The sequence below is a fragment of the Crocodylus porosus genome, unplaced genomic scaffold (assembly GCF_001723895.1).
Source record: "Crocodylus porosus isolate Cpor-Errol unplaced genomic scaffold, CroPor_comp1, whole genome shotgun sequence".
In the NCBI taxonomy this organism is placed as follows: Eukaryota; Metazoa; Chordata; order Crocodylia; family Crocodylidae; genus Crocodylus; species Crocodylus porosus.
The window spans coordinates 12371584-12382520 of record NW_017728926.1 but is presented as its reverse complement, the minus strand read 5'-3'; the positions used below and the strand labels follow the sequence as shown (position 1 = coordinate 12382520).

General features: G+C 41.0%; 1 protein-coding gene across 1 annotated transcript in view; it reads right to left on the bottom strand.

Annotated features, from left to right (window-relative positions):
* Positions 1 to 4093: 4093 nt before the first annotated feature.
* The window catches only part of MINOS1 (mitochondrial inner membrane organizing system 1), a 24495-nt gene continuing 17651 nt past the window's right edge, over positions 4094 to 10937 (bottom strand). The window contains exons 2-4 of the mRNA XM_019541498.1: positions 8809 to 8856; positions 7132 to 7241; positions 4094 to 4333 (exon numbers count right to left, since the gene is read on the bottom strand). Coding sequence (XP_019397043.1) covers positions 4325 to 4333; positions 7132 to 7241; positions 8809 to 8856 — 167 coding nt within the window. The 3' untranslated portion in view covers positions 4094 to 4324. The remainder of the gene's footprint in view (positions 4334 to 7131; positions 7242 to 8808; positions 8857 to 10937) is intronic.

The window sequence follows — 10937 nt, the reverse complement described above, 5'->3', positions numbered from 1 at the left end:
TAACTGATGTCAAAAGACTGTTCCCAGGGACTGTCCAATATTAGCAAACTAAACGTTGAGCGGGATGTGGTTGCTTTCCATAAACTCAACTAGGGTGTAAACACATGGGAGAATAGCTATTTCAGCTGAATTATGATGCTGGCATGGTAACAAATGGGTATATACTAGTCATGGATAGATGTAAGCTGGCAATCAGAAGATTCTACACCATTAGTGTAGAGAGGTTGTAGAAGAGCCCTTCAATCAAAGCAGTGGAGACAAGCTTTATGGCTTCCTTTAAAACAGACTTCAATTCATTTGTTAACAGGATTTCCTGACACGATGCCTATGATAGCAAAGGACTGGACTCATTGATCCAGGATGTGCCTTGCAGTCCAAATGCAGTTTCTAAGGAGCACTCTCTTCCTCATCAATACACAGCACCACTACCTTCAAACCATCAGAGATTTTGGACATATTCCCCATCCTCCTCTTGTTGAGATCTTAACCTCCTCTGGCTTCTGTCTCTTCAGCCTGCCCCATAGAGGGCCCTCCTTACTTCTCCCCCCCTTGATTCTGTAGGGATTATTCCACCAGACTTTGCTCCTCTCCTTTTCTTAAGGTGTTTTATAACCTCATTCTCCCAGTGCTCCTGTGAAGAAGACCAAATAGAAATACTTGCCAGGGAAACACAGAAGTTAGGAGTCTTACCTAACATCTCACCCAACTGTTAGTAGAAAGCTGAGATTGTGACTACCTGAGGACTCTCTGATATTTAGTATGCAACTTCACTATGACAAACTTGGGAGGGCAATGTCAGAAGGCCATAAGGGCTATAGTGCCTATCCTGAGAGTCCCTGGAAGGGGCATGAAAAGCAAACATACTTTTCTTGAGATTCCCTGGCCTAACAAGTCAGAAAGGAGGGATGATTAATTCAGCTTCTCAAGACCAGAGTTGAATTCCCATCTCTGCCATACTCTCTGGGTGACTTTGGCCAAGATCATTTATAACAGCCACCTCGGGTTCCCCATCTGTAAAACAAGAATGATAAGCTTTCCTACCATCATTTATTCAATTTGCAAATTCTCCAGGGCAGGGACTAATCTTTATTTGTATGTACAGCATCAAGCACAGTGGGATGCTCATCTTGGTCGGGGCTTCTAGGCATGAGTGAAATACAAATAAATTACAATATTTTGATCAACACACCAGGAACCCAGATAAACAATCCAAAAGCAGCTTGATATTTTCCCCTCCTGCAGTCTGCTTTTCTGTGACTTGTTTATCCATCTCCAAGCCTCAGCAGACATCTAATCAAGCTGCTAAGAGGCAGATTTGTGGCTGGTCAGGCACCCAGGGAGCTGTTAAGCACACAAAACGAGTTCCATTCAGCAAATAGCACTTTCTTAGTTGGAGATGTGGTTTCTTTATTCACTTCACACCCTCTATTTTCCTATTAAAATTACACTAGGGATGACACAGTAACTTCTCCACTAAGAGGCCTCCTTAAGTTCTGGGTGGGAACACCTGAGTGTTTTAAGCCTATCTTGTTTGCAGTCTTTGGTACTGATCCAAATCATGCTTACAGCTAGATGAAGAAATGATTTCAGCAGGCTTAAGGAAGAAGGAAAAATGTGATAGTTTCCAGATGAGCGTATTATACTAAATTTAACATTCCTTTTGGTACTTAGAATTTCCACTTTTTCCCCTTCCATTTATGTAATTAGAAATCAAGCAGCAGGAAACCATTCCTATTCCAACCTTGGTTGGGAACAGTACAGTCTTACTCCCATTGAGTGAAACAGGAGACCTGTTCTCACATGGAGACATTTTGCATAGTTTGTTTGGACAGGTTCAAAAATGGGTCTTGAACAATGCAATTTAAATTAAACCACAACAAAGAAAGGCCAATTATGGGTTAGTTCAGAAAAGCTGAACAGGGAGGTCTTGGAAGACAAAGAGAGAAGGCTTAAATCTAAATTGCTAACTATCCATTTCCAGTGCTTACCCCCTTTTTTAAAAAAAATCATGAATGAGGATACTCTTTTTGCAGAGTCTGTTTCCATATCTACAGTAGTGTATTCAGGAACGGTCACTTTGCTGACAATATATGGTGCTTTAGGAAAAGATATTAACTTCCACAGTATTATTAGACCAGAAGGGAGCCATGGATCTCCTGGCTCATACAGGCAATAAGACTTCTCCAAATTAACTCTTATTTGAACCAAAGCACAATTTTTCCAACCCTCTGTTCTCACTCACCCCAACCAATCTTGATTTAAAAGTTGCTAGGGACAGAGACCCTTATCAAAGTCATTCACCCATGAGTCTGGGCCAAACCACATGCCAGCAGCTAATGCTTTTCATGTATGCGCGTGTTGGCAGGGAATATATTTAAAGGGCATCACAACTCTTTTTGGTTTAGATTCTCTTGTCCTTTACCCAGCTGGATACTCTCCTCTTGAGCTAAACCCACTGGCTTCCCAGACTACTAGCACTGCAATGAATACAGAGCTTAATAAAAAGCTTTCCAAACCACAGAAGAACCATGGCTCCAAAGTACACAGCTCAAATTAAAAATTGGGGCCAGATAAAATGATTCAAAATTGGGAAGGAAAAAAAAAAAAAGAGAAAGAGACCCTGTTTCCAATAAGCTGTTTTGACCTGACTGATTAATGCAGTCCAGCAAGGGAGGAGGTGGTAGTGGTGATGGAAAAACAAGGACATGCCCAAGCAAATGGTGCTGGATGGTATCATGCTTTGATAGTGTCTAATACTGCCCTGGCACCAAAGTGATTTTATCCAACAAATCTGTTGCTGTAGGCTAAATCTTCAGCTTTTGCTTACTTTGGGCACAGCCTGGCATGTTTCTTCAGCATGCGAGGTTTTTGCTCAAGTCCTCAAAGGGATGCGGGGGTGGACGATTGTTGTAATCCCCGTGGCCAAATCCAGCGATCGTTGCCCAGTGATAAGAAGGGAGTTTCTCAAGCAAGCTCTTTCTGATCTCCAGATACCTCCTAACAATCTACCCCCATCCTTTTTTTTGGCAAAGCTTTGAAAAACTATTGTGCAATTTTTGTTTTCCATTGTGTGTCTTTTTGGAGAGAAACTTGTTATCGTTCTTCTTTCTGCCTGGCTCACCATGGAGCAGAATAAACTTTCAATACAGGAAATATCAGTACTGGCCTTTAACGTCAGTGTAAAAATAACCAGCATAGGAATAAATAAGATGACTCCTCGCAACTTCCTCCCTTCATTACATAGGATGCCCTGGTGGTTACACATACCTCTGGAGAGGGGCAGGAAACTTTGTAACTGCAAGGATTCCCATCTTACCCTGCACAAGGCCAGCTTACAGCAAATGCCTCAAGAATAGTTCTTAGCAGAGAGAAAATTAGGAATTCCATGGGTTCAGGGGCTAGTTTTGCTGGGTGGAGATGAGGTGAAAAGAGACTAAAGACGAGGAGCCAATAAATGAGAGGAACTTGAGAAAGTGTTCTACAAAAACCAGGGTGAACGTAAATCTCTGAAGAGAAGCTGGAACAATGAATTTCCAAGCCCCATCTGTGTCCCATTCCCAGGTATTAAAATCTAAGGCTGCTCACAGAGAACAGGGGTGTAAAAACCATCAGCCCAGAAGTAAGCTCTCTGCCAGATGGCTCAAGCATTGCTTAATTAGCCCACTATGGAGGGCAAGTTTCAAACCTAGCTCACTCCCTGACCCATGAAGGCTTCAAGAAGCAGCATCAGTTCTCCAAGCCAGGCGCACTATTTTTCTCTTCCATCTGTTTGCAGAGGACAGAATTCCTCTCCTAAAGGCCACTGCTGGATAGATATGGATAGAAATATTTTTGCTCCTCTAACGCTGGCACAAGCAGCAGGGGGCTTATGGGTGATTTATGAGGTGGGAATATTTCTCTAAACTGTATGCTGGGGGGGTGGGAGTTGGGGGGAGGGCTGCCTTTGAGAGTGGGGAGGAACACATGACGGCTGTTGTTTCAGAAGGACTCGCTCACTGGCTTTTACCAGGTGGTCCCAGCTGGTGGGAGTTCAAAAGGAGTCCTCTCCTTCCATTCACATACGCCAAAAGGCCAAAAAACAAGGGAGCCCATGTTTATTTTTGTTATTTATTTCTCAGAAGATCTCCTTCTTGCACTTTCCAGACAAAAAAAATACAAAACAAGAGACAGAGCATTGTTTCAAATACAGAAACAAATACAGTTTGTTGGAGTATAAAGAGTTACTGGTAGCAGTGTGCCAGAAGAACGGTGGCTTATTCCAGGGGCACTTCAATATTCCTGAGGAATAACCATGATTTCTCCTTTCCTCCCACTGGGATATTAGTCACTGTTCCTGTAAAACAAGAAAGCTCACATTATAAAACTTCACATCCTAGAGCACCTTCCACCACCCAAGAATGTCAAAGCAAACAGCTGTGTCTCGTAACACCCGTGCGAGGCAGATCTGAACCAATTTTCATAACTATACCAAAAGCAATAACTACAGTCAGAAACAGAAATGCATTGCAAAACTAGGAACAACCAGGACTGCCCAAGTGTCTGCTTCATGCTTGGTTGTGTGCATGCACACACGCATCATCATCCAGATACAGTATAAACCTCACGCAGGAATACAAACAAAACGCAATGTCCAGGCTTGTCCAAGATTGTAGCAGCAACAGAACCAGAGACTGAGGGCTCAGTATTTATTTGCTGGGTTTTTGGTTGTAGCTGTGCTGGTCTAAGGGCACAGGCAGGCATGGGTCGCCTGAAGAAGGGTGACTGTGCCTGAAAGCTTGCTAAGAACTTGTTTCCAACTACTCAGTCGGTCTAATAAAAGCTTAGACCGAATCAAAGAACCTTGCCAGTATTTACTTTGAAGTTTCAAATCGTTCCATCAAGGTCACAAACACCTAACCCCAACTAAGAAAACCTCCATCCTATACTCAGGCCACAAATATGAGTCAAGCAAGTGACCGAACTGAAAAGCTATGAACTACCAACCTGAGAGCAGTGGAAGCTGTCTGACTATGGCTCAAGGAACTAAAAAGGGGGTTGCTTAATAGAGAATTAGCAGAATTGTACTACATATTTTTGAGGATATTTAGGGGCAGTGTCTTGCTTTATAGACATCGCCTATGTACAGGTGATAAACTCCCTCCTTGCTCATTTTAATAACCAAAAGAGATGGACGTTTCACTGCTACAAAGTTAGAATCAAGTTCAAACTTGAGCTCAGAAGGAAATGGGGTGCTCAGCTCATGAATACTGGATATTTTGGAAGTTCAACTAAAATTCCTGACAGTCGTTTGCAAAGTAAAATCCTAAAAGAATTTACTTCAGGTCAATCTAAATGTTTCATTTAGATGAAAAACTTTTTTTTTCTTAAAAAGAGTTTTTGTACTACAATTAACCAGAATTTCAACACTCTCTTTTTAACCAGCCCACTAACATTTGTTGGTGCTTTGACACTTTCAGAACATCCCAACTCAAAATTGCCAAAAAGCTTCTCAGCACTTCAGTCAAAAGAAATTCACCTCCTCCTCGCAAGAACTTACATGTTTCAAAACTACGATTTTTTTCAACAAGCAAAAAAAATTGTCCAAAGAACTGCATAAAAACTTTAATTAAAACATTATTTGCTAAGGAGGAAAAAAAACCAAAACAGATGAGCATGATAATGCAACATTTTCCACAGTCTTAACCATCAGAAATGAAATAATTTTGTTTTAATAACCCTGGAGCTATTATCCATGATTATATGTTTTGGAGAGAATTAATATTAACCATTAGATGGATTTGTCTGCTCCTTCCCTCCCTGTAAAATGCTCAGATTATTTGAGCCAGAGGAAGCTAATGGAGACAGTGTGCTGGAAACTATTTGCCCAACTCTGGTGCTGTGCAGGCAGCTGCGCTTCTTCCTTCGAGTGTCCCTCTGATTACCTCATGCTCAGTGGGACCACCCTCGCCACAGAGCAGAGATTATTCCTTAATACTAATCTAAACCCTTGCCAGGCTAGACGCAGACTTAGTCTTCTAGTGCCCAATGTTCTCCAGTGGTTTTACTTTGCCACAACAAGCATCTTCCAGTGGACACAGTGTTTTTCAGAGTATTTGAACAGAACATTTACTCAGTCTCTTCAAACCAAAGACATCTCATCAGTTTATTTTAAGATTCAAGACTTCAGACTAAAGAGATTCCCCACAACAGACTTGTGTTGAACTAATACACTTCAGAGCAAATATTAAACACCGGTTTAGACGAGCAACATCTAGTCCTAAAAAGTTACTGGGCGGCATTTAGGAGCATTACTTCGCTGGCATAGAAAGGGTAGAAACACAGAGTGCCCGATACCCAAAATCACCTACTTCTCCAATATACAATGAAAGTCTGTTCAATGTAAATAACTGCGCTACAATCACCCGGACAAAACTTTTCTAAGGAAAGGTTTTGAAATAGAAGTGTTTTCCTGGACTGCACGAGTTTGTTGAATGCTAACCCTCCAATAAATGCAGGGAATGCCAGACTTTGTATTCCTGATAGTCTAATAGTAAAGACAAGCAGGGGAACAACACTTCCAAGCCTTCTGTGGCCACCACTGCACCCTTTTTTACAGGGTCATTTTAAGGTCTTCTGGCAAATTCTCTATGTGGGTCTTTCTGAGCACATATAAGAGAGCATTCCTAAAAAGTACACCATTCTACTCCTGTGTCATTGCAATGCTTTCAGCAATATATCCCTTCACAAGGAGTTATAATGCATATTTTGTGATCAATGATGCTACCTGCAGCAGAGTATTTCCTAGCAAATGTGTCTGTATGACTGGAGTCATAGTATTTATGGCTAGATTCATTTTCCAGACTTTTCAATGTGTATTTTGTTACATGCGCTTTTACTTGTGAGAAAACCACCTGCAGCATAAACGGATCCTGGAAAAATCTAGTACCCTCATAGGAGCTGGAATGTAATAGATGTGGTAATTTGTGAAGTCAAAGAGCATACTGATTATTTTAAAGCCCTTACAGTCTGATAAGAACATAGCACACAGGATTTCTCTTTGGGTTTGTCTTAATATAGTTTCTTCTATACTCTAGGTGAAGGTACAAATCTTTAATTAAGTACTGAAGAGTGTCTAGATGTACTGGTACTTACTTTTACAAATTTGCCATGGAGAAGATATGGAGATTGGAAGTCATGTTGACAATTGGAATAAGCCATTCCTAATCCCAAGCCTGACCCAAAAGCAATAGGCCACGTCTTTCCTGGGGTGGGGGGGAACAAAAGATACCAAAAAATTGGGCAAAGCTGCTTGCTTGTCAAAATGCAACAAAAACTTCTTACCCAACCTAAAGCCAAGTTACTACAAGACAGGGACTGTCCACATCAGGTTCTATGAATTCCAAAACTTGCTAAAAAAGCCTAATTCAGAAAGTAATGTCAGAAGGCAAAAAATAGCAGTTAGGGCAGGGGTGGCCAACCTGTGGCTCTGGAGTCACATGCAGCTCTTCAGAAGTTAATATGCGCCTCCTTAAATCTTTGCGCTGGTCACTGTGTGCTTGTGCAAAGATTCAAGGAGACGCACATTAACTTCTGAAGAGCTGCATGTGACTCCAGAGCCACAGGTTGGCCACCCCGATTTAGGGTCTTATGTAAATATAAATCAAAGTCACATTAACGCATACTTTGCACGTATATAGCACTTCTAATCCAGGGGTCTCAAAGAATGCTACAAACCTAGACTTCACACCAGCCCTGTCAGGGAAATATAGATAAACAGACCAGCCTGAGCAGATTCTCAGCTGGTATCATTTGGCATAGATAGCTCCACAGATTTACATCAGTTTACACAGGCTGAGGATCTGGCCTGTTGTCTCCGGATCTTCCAGATAATATCTGTCCTTTCTACATGCAAGACTTTGTCTTTCATTGCTAGATTGATTCAAAATCTGTAATTCAAGAGGGGTTTTGTTGTTATACAAGCATCTACGGTAATAAAAAAAAGAGGGTTCTGTGATTTGAACTTAATTAGCAGAGCAGAACCCAGCCCATTCAACGAAACCCTTTTTGGCTCTGCAACATTGACAGAAGTGGCAAACACTTGCTATTTTTGCTGTAGACTCTTTCAGGCAAAAAACTGGCTTTAGTGCTTGTATAAAAACTTACCATACAGGGAACAAAATCCTCATTGTTGTTCTTGCAATCGCCAAAGGACCTAGGGAGAGCAATTCTGACTAGGCATGCAAGGTTTACAAAGCAGCCGTTTCCCTAAAAAAGTGGAATCCATCATAAATCAGAACAGCTTAAGTTTTCTTGTGCAAACAGAACTTGCCAGTTTGTGTTCTGAAGGCATGCACCTTCAGTGCTTGCAAAGGATCTGAAGTCAGGCACAGCATGTGCTCTGTCACCTGTCTTACAGTTGAGGTTTATGCCATTACCAAGAAAGAGTCATTAAAGGAGAAAAATTAAGATTAGCTAGGGAGAAAAATTGTGTCCATTAAAACCCTGACAGAACTGGCAAGGGCTGTTGTCTATTCATGCACGTCATTAGTTTTTAAGTACAGGGTCTACTGCAGTGCCAGGACTTTATAATCAGAAGTCTGACTTCATGCCCAGCTAAAATTTTGAGATGGTCCATACATAGTGACCTTGTTTAACACCAGTTAAGTCTTGGTAATTTCACTTCCACTAATCTGTCTGGATCAGTAATGGAAGAGTTGGCATAACACTCCAATTCACATTTACATGCTTCAAAGGGTTGTTTAAAAAGTAGTACATCCACAACAGATTACGATTCTGAAATCAAATAGTCAAGAAATGGGACACACTTACTTTTGAAGAAGGTAACTGAAAAAACAATTCCTAAACCAAAACCAGCACCTGTAAAAAATAAAAAGGGAAGTATCATAAGGAGAGAGTTTGAAAATAAACAGTAATGGAAGTAGATTATTTTTTATATTCCTTGTTCTGGCTCAAGAATGCTACCCCAATTAGATGCACGTATCCATAGAAAAATGGTGTAGGCTATACATAGACTTCAAGTTCTTTGTTGCTTAAAATTTAGCTTTTGCAGACACACACATACGACAATCCTATCCATGGATGTATCAGAGACTGCAGTGGTTTTTTTTATATACATATATTTTCCCTGCATCTCATTAGTTATAAACAAACCTTGGACCCCATGATGAACTCTATGAAAAAAACTGTCACCCTCAGCCAAGGAATCGGCCTGTATTTGGCTTGCTGTCATTGGATGAGACGCTTAAAAAGATCAAGGACACAGATTTGCTTTAGGTTTGCAAGCGACTATCAGAAGTACTTCTCACTGCTCCAACACGTGTCCTCAGAGCAGCAAACTTTGATGGCTGATATTATTCTATATCATGCAAAAGAAAGCTTGGGGCTGTTTATCTTTTATACCCACACCATTCATTAAGCAGCAGATTTAAAACAGGTTCGGAAGGAATGATTCCTTACATCCCAGATATATGACACGTAGTTTGAATTGTAGCAGCTCTGCATCACCACTATGGAACCATCTTACCTTGTTTAAAAAAAAAAATAAAGCTTTCCCTTGGGCAATGCATATTAAGAAGTTTCATGTGGGGTGGTTTTTGCAGTTTCAAAAGGCATTAAATAAAAGTTAAAAAATTAAGCCCAAAAGAGTAAATTCTGCCTTTGGTCATTCCCATGCAAGTTGCCAAAGGATTAACAAGACATCCAAGAGCAAGATTCAGCCACGTATGCACTTCAAAAAATTGAAAAAAGTCAAAGAAAGAGAAAAAAGAAGAAAACAAAATGTTGCCGCGTATGTCTGAAAGAGCATTGGGCTTGAATTCTCCTGTTTGGATGCAAAACAGACCCAGCATACTTAAGGGCCAAGGAGGCTGATAACTATTAAAAAGAACAGTTCCTGCTGCAGGGACTACTACAGAGCAAACACTGCAGGACTGGACTTAAGAGTATACTGGCACCAGGCTCGGTTGGACATTGGAAATACTTCCATACCACTAGCCCTTTTACAGGACATCCAAGTTCCCCTTTTGGATTCCTTCCACTTCCCACGCTGACTTTTACTATTTGCAATGAAAACATAATAAATGAAGCTTCCACTGCTTTATTACTCTTTGCTCCAATTAAACAGCTCTGTACTTTGCTGCCTTAGCTAATGGTTAGTGAAGCATTGCAAGTGCTTTTTTTCATTGGGAAAAAAATCCAACCAAAATGGTAAATATTAGGAAATGAGATAACGATTTGATCTTAGAAGAAACAGAAAGACATGAAAAACCTGACATTTGTGCTGAAACAGATCAAGTTATCCAGTTGTACTAAGGAGCTAGAAATTGGAATCGTTTTTGAAAGCTCCTGTCTTTTCAACATCGTTTGAACATAGTTTCCTTAGATACAGCTATGACAGAGGTAATGTTACCAGGATATTATGGTTTCAGGACAGAACTACCAAACATACAACAGGGAAGTGATCCTGACATAAGTCCCCTAGACATGTTAGCAACTGAACATTTTATAGAAGGTCAGGTTCTTGCTCTTTTTTTCATCTTCTGCAGATTACAAAACTGAGGAGGAAAGGGGGAAACCATATCTGAGTTCCTCTGTTGCTTGGTTAGACTTTCAGGTATTTTTCTCCGTTTGATTTACTAGTAGGTACAATCATTGTTAAAAAGTTCCTGCCACGGGATTCTGATTGCTCAAAGACACAAAGAGCTTATGCTGAAAGTAGGAGAGAAACAGCAGGGTCACCATTCACACAGGATGAGGGGGTAAAAAGCACCCTGTTCAAATTGCTGATGACACTAAGATGTGGGGGGATGTGGGCACTCTAGAAGGGAGCAATAGGCTACAATCAGACCTAGACAGGTTACAGGGGTGGGTGCATGAGAACAGGATGGGATTCAGCACTGACAAGTGCAAAGTGATGCACCTGGGGAGGAACAACCGGC